A 16871-nucleotide genomic window follows, 5' to 3' on the forward strand; every position below is an offset into this window, starting at 1 on the left:
GAAGGAGGAGAAAGAATGATCAAGAGAAATAGTACGGACGATGATGGTAACTGGTTAGTATGCCGCTGAATAAATCTGTAGTTTTAAATAAATCTCTGCTCTAAAAAAAATTTAAAGCCAGTATGTAAACAGCAAGACAAGTCCAGTCAGTGTGATCATTAATGTGAAAAGATTCTCTAGTTAGCCCTAACATTACATTGTCTGTAATGCTGAGAAAAATGTTTCAAAGAAAAAGAATTTTACTTAGCTAGTTTAAAAGATATATATCCAGCAGAAAAGTTATATTTTTAGATTTTTTGCCATACTGTGACCCAACTCATCTATTTAACAGTTTAAAGAGGATGGGAAAAATTTGAAGTGGCTAAGAAGTAAACAAGTTGTACGTTTAAGAATGGAAAAATTACTTATTAAAAGAATTCAAACCAACATTTTCCTAAATTGTGTTCCAAATCAGGACATCCCATTTTGTGAAACAATGAAATGGCCTAATACAATTAAATTATTAACATTTGCTAAGTTTTACTACTTTATGAGCTTTCTAATATTTCTTATGTAAAAACAACATTCTGTAAACCTAAAACTGTTTTAAAAAACCTATAAATTGAAAAAATACAGCAATTGCTTTATATTTAAGTGAAAAACCAAGAATAGATATTAGACGAATGTCTAAAGTTCTAAATATACCAAGTTTTAAATTTGTGAAAACACCGTTTTAATATTTACTTGTTTAAATCCTTAAAATAACATTTTATGCCATTTTAGTAAGCTTATTTCAGAAAATATTTAATAAATGAATTTCACTTTGACCATCTACAAGTTTAATAGAAACAATTTAAATATGAATCAGCTATCAATCATCTTTGATTACTACCAACTCCCAAAACACCAATTTCCATGCCTTAATACCTCAAGCACTTAAGATTATTCCGATCCATCCAAAGTCTACAATTTAGCTTTGTATGATAGTTTTTATACTGGCTACACTGCAAATCTTCCAAAATACTGGCAGAATAGGCATGGTATACAAAATGCCATTTTAACATGTCACTTTAACAGAATGAAGTGTTAGGGTGACCTCCAGAAAACAAAAACACCACATATAGATTTGCATTTGAATTAAAAGAATTGAAAAAGTTAAAACTACCAGCTAAAAATATTACTTATTAACATGTGTAGAACATAGAGTACTTTTAAGACTGCTTTTGTCGAACTTTACAATTTACCTAGAATTACTATTTCTAATCCCAATATTTGTCATTATATACAAAACACAAAACCATAAGGTTAAGCTCTTTGCTGACAAGATGGTGTGTACCAATGAAAGATCCTGGAAAATGTTATTCTTACAAAAGAGCAAAATATAGGATATTCCTAAGTGTCTTTTATTTTTATTAAGAAAAAATTTTCTACCTTGTCAAACAAATGAAATTAGGCATTGTCAGCAAAACAAACATTCACTAACAAATTGCAAAGTAAGGCTTTTAAAAATTACAACACAAAATTTCTCATTTCAAATAACTAGGTTAAATTCTGAATGTTTGATGCTTAAAAAATCCTTAAAGTACAACTGTCCAAATGATATTTTTACAAGTATGACCTACAGATAAACATTCTTTAAAATCTTCACTACAGACAATTATTTTATGCGATTAAGGGCCATAAAATAGGATCCTTGTAGACAGAAGAAAAGTTAACATATAACATTAAAATTCAACTGTTTATCAGGAAACATCACATATATTATCTCTTTCTTCTCTATTGTTAATGCTTGCAATAGGTAATCATATTCTCTTTAATCTTAAACTCTCGAATCCATTATTCTAGCTGCTTCACTAAAATAATAAGGTAGCTTTCAACAACACTGACATTAAAAAATCTGCCTAATGATCGGAGGAAGAACAAGTTAAGTTTGGGTGAAATTGATTCTTCCAGTTTTCCTGATGAAGAGTGGCAGCATTCTCACACTGGGGCTCAGACTTTCCAAAGGCACAAACCTGGTAAGAACTTCAAAGTAAATGAGAAATTTCTCTACACCAAGAAATTCCAAAGAGAGGTATTTCCAACTTCTGTTGCTTTCCCAACTCTGGAGCTTTCAGTAGAAAATGGAGGAAAAGCATAGCATCATTTTACTGCTATCAGAAGTACTATTTGCCAACTTCTTCCAACTTGTATTTGAGGCCCAATAACTTGAATTCCATCTCCTTATATTTTAAGTGGGGACAGCAGGGAAAAGAAGCCAGCTAGTTGAACAATGCAAAGAGTAGTTCTATTCAATTAAAATGAGTTTACAAATCAAATTTATTTAAAACATGGCCAAACATTGTACTTCTATAAAAATCCTCTTCTTGCTCATTAATAAGCATACTGGATGATTTATAATATACTTCACCTGTATAATATACATTCCCTGTCCTGTACTAACTTCAGTCAGTTCTGGAATGCTAAAGGGCATAGAAGGGAAGTCTGGCTTTTAAGCTAATAAACATAAAACGCAGCGATAGAATTTTTATTGTGGATAAATGGCTGTAGCTTTAAGTGTCAGTAGTTGATCTGGAAAATACTAAATGCTTGCCAATCCATTAACTTCTGCTAATTCTTAGCGAGCAGTCTGAATTAAATGGCTGTTTGAATACTTTAAAATAAAGATTTAAAAACTAGAATGAAACATAACAAAGTGTATTTATATTTTATATAAGCACAAGCAAGTCTTAGTATTTTGGTTGAAAAGTCCCTAAGAAAAAATAGCAAACAGCAAGACATTAAAAACATCAGTTCAAAATTAGATTATCAAATTTAAAATAAATATTAAATTGAATTCACTTAGCTTTAATTCACTTCACAAATTACAGAGAAATGGGAAGTATACATTTTCCTGGGTCTTGGGGAGGCACCCAGCTCTGCTCCCTCAAGGGACTCTATCTTCTACCCAAATATTTCCCACCTTAAATTATCAACACAAAGAGAAACACACCTGATTTGTCTTGATACAATCCTCCAGGTCTCTAGATCACTGATATTTTCCTGAGTTTCTTCACTAACGAAATTCAGGATAAAATCATCCTATTACCAAATTCTGCTCTTCAGTAACATATCTGAGCGATTTCTATCTGTTCTAAAGTACAGGATCTTCTTCCAGAGATGGAGGACACCCACAATATTCACAGTATGGGAATTTCAAAATCTTTGGTTAATCTATCCATTCATTGAATCTTGTCCAAATATGTAGGATTTAAAAAAGTAGGATGATCTATTTTTCTCATACAGGCATACCCTTTAAAAGAAAAAAAGTCAGATTATCCATTAGTCTCTCTTCCATAACATACAATTCTAAAACGGTGATCCTCCTATTTCCTTAATTAGATCCGGTTAGGAGCAACAGATTCGTCAGCCTCACAGACTTACTAATCAAATCTGAATTTCTTTATTTGTTATTATTTTTTTTTTATTTTTGGAGACAGCGTCTCACTGTGTTGACTGGGCTAGAGTGCAGTGGCGTCATCATAGCTCACTGCAACCTCACGCTCCTGGTCTCAAGCGAGCCTCCTGCTTCAGCCTCCCGAGTAGCTGGGACTACAGGCATGTGCCACCAGCCCCCAGCTAATTTCTCTCTCTCTCTCTCTCTCTCTCTCTCTCTTTTTTTTTTTTTGTAGAGACAGAGTCTCACTACTCTTGCTCAGGCTGGTCTCCAACTCCTGAATTCAAACAATACTAATGCCTCGGCCCAGAGTGCTAGGATTACAGGCGTGAGCCACCGCACCAAGCCAGAATCTGAATTTCTTAACACAAGTATCACCTGGGGTCCTCATGTCTGAGTAAGTTTGGAAACCTGTTCTGGAAAATACTATAGCAACATCTAGAGAGCTTTGGCTTCCATCTGTGACTCAAACAACAACAACATAATAAAAATTCAGTAAGAAGTTAGTAGCAGGAACAACAAAAAACTCCCAACACACTGAAAGGGAAAAAAAAAAAAAAAAAATTCAAGAGGGTCCCAAAATTTATACAATAAAGAAATTGTCGGCCGGGCGCGGTGGCTCACGCCTGTAATCCTAGCACTCTGGGAGGCCGAGGCGGGTGGATCGCTCGAGGTCAGGAGTTCGAGACCAGCCTGAGCAAGAGCGAGATCCCGTCTCTACTAAAAATAGAAAGAAATTATATGGACAACTAAAAATCTATATAGAAAAAATTAGTCGGGCATAGTGGCGCATGCCTGTAGTCCCAGCTACTCGGGAGGCTGAGGCAGTAGGATCGCTTAAGCCGAGGAGTCTAAGGTTGCTGTGAGCTAAGCTGACGCCACGGCACTCACTCTAGCTTGGGCAACAAAGTGAGACTCTGTCTCAACAAAAAAAAAAAAAAAAGAAAAAGAAATTGTCATTAAATCACTGAAGATATAAATTAGTTAAGAAATACAGGATGGTTAGTTGATTTTTAAAATTAGAAAAGAAGCCCCAAATATACAGGATAAAAATAAAGTTCAGCTAAATTAAACAGTTATTACTATAACATGCTAATGTTTTAAAAAGCTTTTAGAAAACACAGGCAAAATTTTTCTAAATCTGGATAAATGGTAGGTTTGCTTAGCATAAAAAAATGAGTCAAGAAATCAAAGAGTGAAAAAATTGATGAGTTTGATCAAATAAAATGCTGTACATGGGTGTGTATTTTATTTTTTCAAATGTGTGTGTATTCCAAATTAAAAGGCAAACTGGAAAATATTTGTCCTTTAGAACTAATTAAAGAGGTATCCATTCTCTCCCCTCCCACCCTTCCCACCTCCACTTTGCCTAATCTAAGGAAAAGCAGTAAGGTTTCAGTTTAGGGATACTAGGCCTAACACAGGGAAGCATTCAACACAGTCACTAGAGTTTAGGACTGAAGTTCAAGCTAATAATGCAAATGTTATTTAATTTTGCTTTCCTCCTTCTGAACAAGTATTTTCATCTTCTGTGTATGTGTCCCCTACAGGGCCTGGTATGGGGCAAAAATGTAGATATTTCTGCCTGGTATCTCATCTTCAAAATGACTTTATACATGCCACATAGCCCATAATGTTAGAAATATTTGCATCAAATACATCTGATAAAATGTTAATGAGGCTGGGCGTGGTGGCTCACGCCTGTAATTCTAGCATCCTGGGAGGCCGGGTGGATCGTTTGAGCTCAGGAGTTCGAGACCAGCCTGAGAAAGAGCGAGACCCTATCTCTACTAAAAAATAGAAAGAAATTAGCTGGACAACTAAAAATATATAGAAAAAATCAGCCAGGCATGGTGGCACATGCCTGTAGTCCCAGCTACTCGGGAGGCTGAGGCAGGATTGCTTGAGCCCAGGAGTTTGAGGTTGCCGTGAGCTAGGCTGATGCCACAGCACTCTACTACCCCGGGGCAACAGAGTAAGACTCTGTCTCAAAAAAAAAAAAAAAAAGTTAATGAGTATATTAGCTCATGTGAATTGCTAACAAAAACTCTTAGCCCAAGCACTAAATGAGCAAATAATAAGAACAGGCAATTCATAAAAAGAAAAAGAGCCAGGCATGCACGGCTGTAATCCTAGCACTCTAGGAGGCCGAGGCGGGAGGATCATTTGAGGTCAGGAGTTGGAGACCAGCCTGAGCAAGAGTGAGACCCCATCTCTACTAAAAATAGAAAAATTAGCCACGTGCTGGTGGCACATGCCTGTAGTCCCAGCTACTCAGGAGGATGAGGCAGGAGGATCACTTGAACCCAGGAGTTTGAGGTTGCTATGAGCTAGGCTGACACCAAAGCACTCTAGCTCAGACAACAGAGCAAGACTCTGTCTCAAAAAAAGGAATTAATTAAAAAAAAAAAAAAGGAAAGGAAAAAGTCCAAGTGATTAAGCACAGTATTACATTGTACCAATAAACAAATAAATATAAGTCAAAGGAAAAAACACCAATTTTGGCCAGCCAAATTTATAAAGATGATATATCATATTCTCGTGTTGTAAGAAATATTCCTTGCACTATGGCAAAGACACTGCACAGTGATTCACCCTTGCTAGGTTGGGTTCTACTTTAATAGGAGGAAAAAGCAAATCACATCTGGGTGGGGAGGAATCCTGAAGTAACTGGAGAAACTGCTGGCATGTTGTTTCAAGGGGCTTAAAGCGTTGCTAGGATATTGTAAAACCACAGTGGTAATTTTAATTTCCAAGTATGAGCTGGATGCCAGGAAAAATATCTGTTATCTCATCATGATTCTATAAATTTGAAATGTTATTCCCACAGGCAACTATGGTTCAGAAGAAGGCTGCCCATGCTCAAACATCTAGTGAACGACAGAGCTGAAACTTATAATCAAATCTGGTCCCCAAAACAAATGTTCCTTTCAGTATACATGAAGTTTTATCTTAATTCTATGAGCAAAAACAAACTCTCTAAAAATAAAGGAATGACTAATTATAGATTAACCACTTCAAAAATTATTTTATAGCCATTAAAAGTAATGCTTTTCTCATATCTACTTCCTGTCTCTTTTGTCCTGCTCAGTCTTATCACAGACATCTGAAGATACAAAATCTTTCACTTCTACCAATTTTAATAGTTTATTAGTATTTATAAGCAAACAGACTTACATTTGTTAGAAATTATTCTTGCCTAAAGCAAAAAGGGGTCTTCAGCACTCTTCATAACCTCCCTGAGTACATAAATCTAGACTTACATGTATAAATTTATGTAAATCATTTTCCTTTCACAATAGGAGAAAAGGAAAAATGGTCATTTTACTATTTCCCATGAAAGCAGGTCATTTTTTTTTTCATCCCGTTAGTGCAGAGCTACAATCGTATTTGTTCTGTATTGCAAAGAAATCTTCCATAGGAAGAAAAACACCTGCCATTAGTAAATTCTTAACCAATAAGAACCTATGCTTTTATTTTAAAGAGGTCAGCACACATTTGTCTTTCAAAATATCTCATAAAGCAAAAGCACATCTGGAGTCTACAACATAATACAAAAGTCATAATTTCTACTATACAGACTGTAGAGGAAAACATTAAACTAAGCCCCAATTCTAACAGCAGAACCACCCAATCTGTGTGACAGAAATGAGTTATAGGGAAATGGGGTGACCAGACTCTCTGGGATTGTCATTTTCAGCTGTGAGTGGCCTCTTGTGTTTACCCCAATAACCCTGACAAGTATCACTTTCTACATGTGCCATTATGCTATCCACTCGAAGTCACAACCTACTTGGACCTCAATTTTCTCCTCTGAAAATCTATGCAGTACAGTAATCCCTGTCAAGCCATCAAAGCTCCTGAAATTCATTATAGTAGGCAGCTTCATCATTGAGAAACTTAAGGTCTTATGGATTCTCAAAAAATTACCCAGCAATCCCTCTTCTGTTTATATACAGTAGTCCTCCCAATTTATCCTCAGTTTTGCTTTCCAAAGTTTCAGTTACCTGTGGCCAATCACAGTCCTAAAATAGGGTAGAGGAGTACAGTCCAGTAAGATATTTTGAGACAGAGACAGACCACATTCTCATAACTTTTTTTATAGCATATTGCTATAATTATTCTATTCCATTATTAAGTTATTGTTATTAATCTCTTACTGTGCCTAACTTATCAATTAAACTTTATCACAGCAAGTACGTACAGGAAAAAACATAGTATATATAGAGTTCAGTACTTTCTGAGATTTCAGGTATCCATTGGGAGTCTTGGAGCGTTATGTCTCCTATAAAGGAGGACTACTGTATACCCAAAGGAAATGAAATCAGCACCTTGTAGAGCTATCTGCGCTCCTATGTTCACTGCAGCATTGTTCTCAATAGCCGAGACAGGGGAAAAGCTAAGTGTCCACTGACAGATGAATGAAGAAACTGTAGTATAAATACACAATGGAATATTACTCAGCCGTAAAAAAAAGAGAGAGCGAGCCTACCATTTGCCACAACGTGGATGAACCTAGAGAAATAAGCCAGACATAGAAATAAAAATATTGTGTGATCTCACTTATATGTGGAAACTTAAAAAAAAAAAAAAGATAGAAACAGAGCAGAATGATATTATACTTATGGGGTGAGGGAGGGAGAGAAAGGGGAAATGTAGATCAAAGAGTACAAAGTTGCAGTTATGTAGGATGAATAAGTCTAGAGATCTACTGTACACAAGGGACTACAGTTAATAATAATATTTATATATTAATACTGTAACTGGAAATTTGCGAAGAATAAAGTGTTTTTACCACAAAAAAGGTAACTATGTGAGATGATAGATATGTTGTTAATCTGCTTGACTGTAGTAATCATTTCACTATGTATATGCATATCAAAACATTATGTTGTACACCTTAACTATATACAATAAGTAAAAAGATCTTACAGAGGAAATGAAGTGATAAACTGACATTACAGGTAAACTGATGAAGGCCCTTAAACATATATTTACCATTACTAAAATAAAGGAAAGATGAGAATGGAAGTACAGTGGGACCACAGACTTGGGGTTTGTTCTGTTCATGCTTATTGCCAGTGACCCTAACAGTGCATGACACAGGCATGGCACACAATAAATATTTCAGAAAACAGCATTTTATAAAAGCTAAGTTTGGAATAATGGATAACTACACAATTATTTTCCATTTACCTTTGTTTCCCAAGATGGGCTCATAAGATGGTGAAACACAGCTGATACCGGCAGTGTGATTTAAAGAAAAAAGTAGTACTCTATTTATTAATGAGCAAAGGACAAATTAAACACTTTTCCTTCTTCAGCACAAACTGAGTCATCTCAGCCATATTCTGAAAGCTAAACTGCGCTATGATTTTATCAAATTTATCAGTCAATAAGCATAACGGAAAGGGACTTTTCTATTGCCCAAGCCCTTCAGAAGGGGCTCTGCCCACCCTTTTGAAGAATGATGAAATGGAGGCCATGTGGTTTTTAAGCAAAATTCCCTTTACACCTCCCTTAGAGTTGGAGGGAGGACACTTCAAACATGATTTAGCACTTTGGTTTTGCTCCATAAAGAGATTTTATTTTGTACAGGCCAAAGCATGGAGAAAACTTTTAGAATCGGCTTCTTGCTTGGTCCTCAAAACTCTTGTTCATTTTCATCAACACCCAAAGGTGTAATAAACAATTTAAAAGCCAATTCCTCACTCATTACAAAGTTGTTGAATACTCTCTGAATTCAATTATGCTGGTGCTACAATTTCTTTATTTCTTTCTTTGTGCTCAATTAACAAGGAAATACTATAAAATCTGTTATAAGATTTTTCTGGATTACTTTTAAGAGATGAGTTGTTTTAGTTCATCCAATGACTATTAGTTTGCAGTATGGGTAATGGTGTGCCCTTCCCAGTTCGTCTTCAATGTATCTGTGGGAGCTGTTTTTACAGAAATAGAAGCAGGAGAGCCCAGTAGAGTTAAAAGTCAAATGCTGGCTCAGGAACTGCACAACCATTAGACAAGTTATCTAACTTTTCTTAGCCTTAATTTCACCTGTAAGTGGCGAAGAATTTCACCTGTAAGTGAAAGTACTATCTACTTTCATAGGGCTGCTGAAGGAATTAAATGCAGACTTAAATTGTGCGAGTACACACTCATGAAGCCCTACTCTCATATCAGGTTTTATATATTCACTGCATGAAGTCCCAGAGTACCCAGCCTGCTGCACTGGCCTCTCCCCAGGGTCCCACAGATTCCCAAAATTCAGTAACTAAAGGGATACTCAACACATTAAGAAGCTTTTAAGACCCTGCTCTAGTATGTGTTCTGAATTGCTGGTGCCCGTTCATTAAATACTCAGAAGATTTCCTTGATTAAATGAAGTATATATAAAGCATAGTGCCTGCCATACAGTAGGTGCTCAAAGTTAGCTATGATATCCACATGATTTGACGTGCAGCTAACTTAGTAGCTCTTGAATATTTTGGTCATTCCCTAGATCAATGGATTTAAGGAATGAAATTGTGTTTGAAAGATAAATATTAAGGCTAGGATCAAGTAATAATAATAGTTTCCAATTGTGGTGGGGAAAAAATATGTTTTAAACGCTGATTCAGTTTCATATGAGTTTTTAATTAACTCAGAAAAAGAATAGCAGCGATAAACTACGCTTCCCTATTTCATCATCAGAAAATCAAGGAAAATCTTAATCCTTTTTTCTCTTTTTCTGCTTCTCAACAGGATCTCCCCAGGCTCCCTATATCTCCCTTAGGAGCTCAGGGGATTGTTATTCTTTGGAATACAGCTTGCTCATGAAATTACCTAAAGATAGCATTGACAATGATACGTGGCGGGGAGGGGGGAAGAGGTAAAGGGGAAAGGGTGAGGAAGAAAATTAGCTGTCAAAAATCAACCGTGCAGGCGCAGTGGCTCATGCCTGTAATCCTAGCACTCCGGGAGGCCGAGGCGGGAGGATCACTCAAGGTCAGGAGTTCAAGACCAGCCTGAGCAAGAGCGAGACCCCGTGTCTACTAAAAAATAGAAAGAAATTAACCGGACAACTAAAAATATATGGAAAAATTAGCTGGGCATGGTGGCACATGCCTGTAGTCCCAGCTACTCAGGAGGCTGAGGCAGTAGGATTGCTTGAGCCCAGGAGTTTGAGGTTGCTGTGAGCTAGGCTGATGACACAGCACTCTAGCCAGGGCAACAGAGTGAGACTCTGTCTCAAAAAAAAAAAAAAAAAAAAAAAGCCAACAGTGCTTATTCTTTTGCAAGAAATGTACAATCAACATGCTTCCCAAAAAGCCAGTGGCAGAGTTGAAAACCTATTTTAAAAAATTACTTTTATTCTTAATCAAGTTCCCAAAGACATTCTGAAGTTGAGACATTAACTCCTTCCCTGCCATTATATAGGCCATAGTGTATCTTAAAACTTATCTATCCATCCCTATACCTCACTATAAATTTTTTAGCACTTCATTCCCCTGCTGTTTCAAGGAGACACTCATAATATACATATTTTTTTTTTTTTTTTTTTGAGACAGAGTCTCACTCTGTTGCCCAGGCTAGAGTGAGTGCCGTGGCGTCAGCCTAGCTCACAGCAACCTCAAACTCCTGAGCTCAAGCGATCCTCCTGTCTCAGCCTCCCGAGTAGCTGGGACTACAGGCATGCACCACCATGCCCGGCTAATTTTTTCTACATATATTTTTAGCTGTCCATATAATTTCTTTCTATTTTTAGTAGAGATGGGGTCTCGCTCTTGCTCAGGCTGGTCTCGAACTCCTGAGCTCAAACGATCCGCCCACCTCGGCCTCCCAGAGTGCTAGGATTGCAGGCGTGAGCCACGACGCCCGGCCTATAATATACATATTTTTAAAAGCCATTTTAAATATTCAAAATCAAATATTCATGCTCTTTACAGTTTTTCAAAGTTCAAGTCACAAAGTAAAAATAAAACTTTCAAGAATTTCATTATGTCATTCATTATACTGGTCCATAGCTTTATTAGATGAATCACGAATCCACTGCCACCAAGAAATAAGTATCTAATTGCATTCATTTAAGAAACCTGGGGCCGGGCGCGGTGGCTCACGCCTGTAATCCTAGCACTCTGGGAGGCCGAGGCGGGTGGATCGCTCGAGGTCAGGAGTTCGAGACCAGCCTGAGCAAGAGTGAGACCCCGTCTCTACTAAAAATAGAAAGAAATTATATGGACAACTAAAATATATATATAAAAAATTAGCCGGGCATGGTGGTGCATGCCTGTAGTCCCAGCTACTCGGGAGGCTGAGGCAGGAGGATTGCTTGAGCCCAGGAGTCTGAGGTTGCTGTGAGCTAGGCTGAAGCCATGGCACTCACTCTAGCCCGGGCAACAGAGTGAGACTCTGTCTCAAAAAAAAAAAAAAAAAAAAAAAGAAACCTGGTTAAGAACTTACTTTAATTTATGCTACTTTACAAAAGTCCAACTTTTATAAAAACAGTTTTACCACTGAGTGGCAGCAACAGTAGTAGTTATTTAACAGGAAGGGCAGTACTCATAGAAAGAAGTGAGCTCATTAAGACAGAATTCAATACAGGAGGTGCTACAGCCTAACGAGTTACGCTCAGTCTGATTATAACCATCAAGAAGGCTTTAGAGTCACGCTGTCCAGGAAGATTAAATAATTCAGTCCCTCAAGTCACATTAGCTTCAAAAGTACTTGATAGCCACATATGGCTAAACTTGGTCTTTACATAGATTCTATAATATAGGCGGACAAAAAATGATGTTGACGGTATGAACTGGAAATCTGAAATAGGCAGGCTCTTCTGATTTTTAAATGTTGGCAATCAATTAAAAATTTACAGGATAATAATAAAAAAACTGTGGAGACCAGGGAAACCTGACAACTAAATGCATTGTGGCATCTTGCACTGGATCCTAGGACAGAAAGTAGTTACTAGAAAAACTGGTGACCTCTAGATAAAGTCTAGAGTTTAGTTAGTACCAATGCTGGTTTTTTAATTTGACAAACATACCCACAGTAATGTAAGGTGTTAATAATGGTGGAAAATGAGTGAAGTATACATGAAAACTCTCTGTACTATGTTTCCAACTTTTCTTTAAATCTTAAATTATTCCAAAAGGAAAAGTTTAGTAAAAAAAAAACAAAAAACAAACAAACAAACAAACAAACCCAACACTGAGTGGGCCAAACCTGCCCCTCTAGTCTCCAGTTTGTAATCTCTAATCACAATCTCTATAAACCCCAAACCATAAACACTACATAGACATATACATACCACAAAAATAAAACAATACATTTTCATGAACCAGGAAAAGCATAACCAATTATGAAGGGAGCCACTGTCAAAAGAAGGATGAAGTAAGTGAAACTGTTGGCAAAACAACATAATACATTTTGAAGTGACTTTCATATGCCCAGCCTAACATTCTCAGAGTTGTGGAAAAGTCTGAAAACAAGACTCAAATATGTTCATATTTTATGTAAGGATGTAAAAGGATGATTTACATTTGGAAATGATATAAAGAGTAAGTACTCAAAGATCATGTTGCATGGGTGGTATAGTGGTGAACATAGCTACCTTCCAAAGATCATATGGAAGAAACAAATACCCATGGGTCAAACAATCTGAGACAGAATATAATCAAGTGCCCAAATTTAAGAGATATCGTAACATCCTAAGAAACTAAAAAGGGAGAGACTGATGGTAGTTGGAGTGACCCATTAGAAGAAGAACTTGGAGAAGTTTAAAAAGGCATGATAAAGACATCCTAGGCTGAGAAACTGGATCAAAAAGAAACAGGAATGAATATGAAAGAGATAAGAAGGCTCTAAACAGAATAAGGGAGTGATGAGAAACAGATCCTCGGAGGTCAGATTAAAGCCAAGCAGAGGGGTCTTAAAGCACGAACTGGGGACAACTTAACATTCCTATGCAGGGGGGTGGTATGAGGAAGAGGAGTTTTAGAAAAATTAATTTGATTGTGTTCCTACTAATCTGGCAATGTTCCTATTTACGTATGTTCCACATCCCTGTAACTGTATCCAGGTTCAAAGCCACAATATTACCTTCAATTCCTCTTCTGATCTTTCTTGCTGCCAGTCCTGTCAATTATACCTCATGCATCTGTTTTACCCCCACTGCCAAGACCTCAGTTCAAACCCTCATTATCCTCTCCATCCCTTTCTTCCCTCTCCAATCTTGCTTCTATTGGTGACATTAGGTAGTAATGACAAAGATATGTTCCTAAAGCATAGCTTATGACCATGACACTGTAAAGGCTGGCTCTCCACTCCCTAACTAGCATGAAGCCCTCTGGCGCCCCCTACCTCCAGGCCTATATTCTGTCACTTCCTAATACCCCAATGCTAAAGACAAAAGCTGCATACTCATATTCTCTGTTCCTATCTACCTGCTTCCTCTGTGTAGAATGCTTTTCTTCTCTTAGCTCTATCTTTCAAATCCCTATCCATCTTTCAGCCAGTATTTTCCATGTACAGTGATTACTGGCTTTAAAAAAAGAAAGAAAAAACAAACCATGTCACTCCCCTGCTTAGGCTCTTCAGTGGCTCCTAACTGCTTATAAAATAAAAGTCCAAGCTCCTTGGTACATATGGCATGTAAGGCCTTCTTTGACCTAATCCCTGTCTATTTCTTCAGCCTCAACCCTGCCCACTTATCGCTGGGTATTTAATACTCTAGGAACACCACCACTGCATATCACATCACAAGATTTCTTTTCTCTGTGCTGATCCTGTTGCCATTTCAGTCTTCGGTCATTTCATCTTTTTTTTTTTTTTTTTTCCTTTTTTCTTTTTTGAGAGACGGGGTTGTCTCACTGTGTTACTCAAGCTGGCCTCAAACTTCTGGGTTCAAGCAATTCTGCCTCAGCCTCCACGTACCTGGGATTACGGATACACACCACCATGCCCGGTTTATTTCATCTTTTAAGACTCAATCTTAAAGAGGTCTTCCTTGACCCCCTCTGTTAAGCTAATCATCATATCTCTGTGCTTCAGGATAACTATGACTCTGTAGTTAAATTACAGTATACTATACTGTGTTTGGGTATGTCCTCCCATCACCTCTCTCTCTCCAGTAAAATATAAATTACAAGTGTTCTCGCTCACTCTTATACAAGTGAACCTAATGAATGTTACCTTAACTGGCACTGACCTCTAATAAACATAGGCAGTACTGTAAGTGCATATACCAACGAAATGCAGAGATCATACTTTTTTGATAGAGCTTAAAATCAAAATTCAGAATACTGAGGCCTAACAAGTTCAGCATCTGAGAGCCTTCCACTTTTCATTACCAAATAGTCAACTCCTGGGAGGATGAAGGGTTCCTGACTCAGGACCTGAAAGGAATTAGGCTCCGGTTTCTTTATCACCCTGAAGTTTTTTGCTTGGGGTATACTGGGTGCTGTTCAACCTGGCACAATGGCCATAAAATTGACAATCCACTATTCTAAGTGATAATATAGAGATGCATGTCACTATCTGCCTGCAAGAAGGAGTAGGGGTCAACAGTATCCAGAGAACAAGAAATAAAGCAGGCAGAACCCCCAAGGGATGGAGTGGGGTCCTAGAGGTAACCCCACACAAGAAGACTTTTAGAAGGAAGACTAAAGAAAAGGTACATGTGGCACAAAGACTCAAACAAGGGAGTATGTTAGGAAGTGGTGTTTATCCTAGGAGACAGTTTTAAGGTAGGTCTTGAGGCAACAAATTTTAAATGTGGTAATATATACCACGATAAACCATAAAACTCCAAAGGATGACTCCAAGGTGTGTATCACTGAAGAAGTCTGTTCCCACCCTCTGTTTCTTTCATGCTCTTCTCACTCCCATCCTGGAGCTAGATAAAAATTCATACAAACAACCTTGGCTTTAATGAAAAAGAGAATAAAATATAGCTTTAAACAACGTACCTTTGATTTTTTGTTCAGTGGCCTAAAATAAAAACAAACAAACAAAAAACAATGTAAATATGAAACTGAAAGAAATGGATTGTTATGATAAAATGCTCATATATTACTATTATATAAAACATACATACTTTCATTAAATAAGGAATTTGTCATTTAGATGAACTGCATAGGAAAAGATATGCAAAGAAAGCATGCTTTTCCCACAGATGTGCCCCATTGTCCTTGACACTATGTTTATTAATAAAAAAATTCTGTAATGTTTCTTTAGACACAAAGCACAGAAGACATCATTGTATGACAATACAATTTTTAAAATGGGAGCTGCACTTTTCTCATCATTTAGTATAAAAATGATTTTTATATATAACTGTCACCTTTCAATTTAATGGATTTAGTAAGTTTTGTATATGTTTAAATGGCTTCAAAAATTGCTACAAATCAAAGGAAATTAAGTTTTCTGTAAGAAAAGCTATATATAATCACTTTAGCTAAATTAATAATAAATTTAACTACTGGAGGTTAAGCTGCTATACACAGTTAAACATAGTCAACTTTCAAGTATTTTTGAATGGGGAAAAAATTTTGCACTAATTTGTCATTTCTGACACATCTGAAAATTCATTAAAGTTACTGTGTCAGATGTTAAACTCACACGAACTGTTTTCACTGCTTTCCAATGCCTGCTTCTGCTCTACCTGTTTTCTGATACAACTGAGGACAGGGGCTTGAAGACACCCGAGTTGCCTCAAAGTGAATAGCTCAAACTTCCAAGGGCCTCAAAAGAACCATAGAGGACCCAAGCAAAAATCAATTTTTTTTTATTAAGATCAATCGTATGGGAGTCCTGAAAATAAAAGATATAAGAATAGGCAGGGAAGTGAGGAAAGACTGAATAATAATGGTAACTGAATAACCAGGAATTGTTTCTAAATGTTTCTAAATGAAGATAAAGCTTTTCTTAACTGTTAAGGGGCATGACAATTCATTTTGCCTAGTTAAATTGAGAAGTTATCAAAAATACCATTTTAAATTATATCATTATGGAATATATGGTAAAAACTATAGTAATTTCCCCAACATTGAAGCCATGTCAAACACTAATCTTTCTCTGGAAAGCCAGAGAGTCAATCTAAGCACTGAGGTGCTTTACGAAGTTTTAGAGCACTAGTGACATACGAAATAATGGAGGCCCATCTTTATGGATCAAAATTTAAAGGAAAAAAAAAAATTGATGGAAGGACAATACCAAAAGACCAGCCAACTAGCTTGACAACATTTACTTCTGAGAAGTCATTTTCAAAATATGATAGTAAAAAAATAAGTATTGTTAGAGAGAGTTAGCATATGAACACTTTTAAGTATTAGAAATGTGATGTCAAACAATTAATACATAATTTTCTGAAGCCAAAGAATACAAAAATTATTTTGCATGTTGAAAACTTTTTTTAACTTTCTTGGTCTCTTTCACAGTTTACTTCCAAAAGAAGCTAAATTTCAGTACATGGAAGCCA

General features: G+C 36.7%; 1 protein-coding gene across 5 annotated transcripts in view; it reads right to left on the reverse strand.

The window, feature by feature from the left end:
* TNRC6A (trinucleotide repeat containing adaptor 6A) overlaps positions 1-16871 on the reverse strand; it is a 162342-nt gene that overhangs the window by 50580 nt on the left and 94891 nt on the right. For all 5 annotated transcript variants that reach the window (XM_069486797.1, XM_069486798.1, XM_069486796.1 and 2 more), the window contains exon 4: positions 15361-15382. In XM_069486797.1, the coding sequence (XP_069342898.1) occupies positions 15361-15382 (22 nt within the window). The remainder of the gene's footprint in view (positions 1-15360; positions 15383-16871) is intronic.

Source organism: Eulemur rufifrons, chromosome 14 (genome assembly GCF_041146395.1).
Source record: "Eulemur rufifrons isolate Redbay chromosome 14, OSU_ERuf_1, whole genome shotgun sequence".
NCBI lineage: Eukaryota > Metazoa > Chordata > Mammalia > Primates > Lemuridae > Eulemur > Eulemur rufifrons.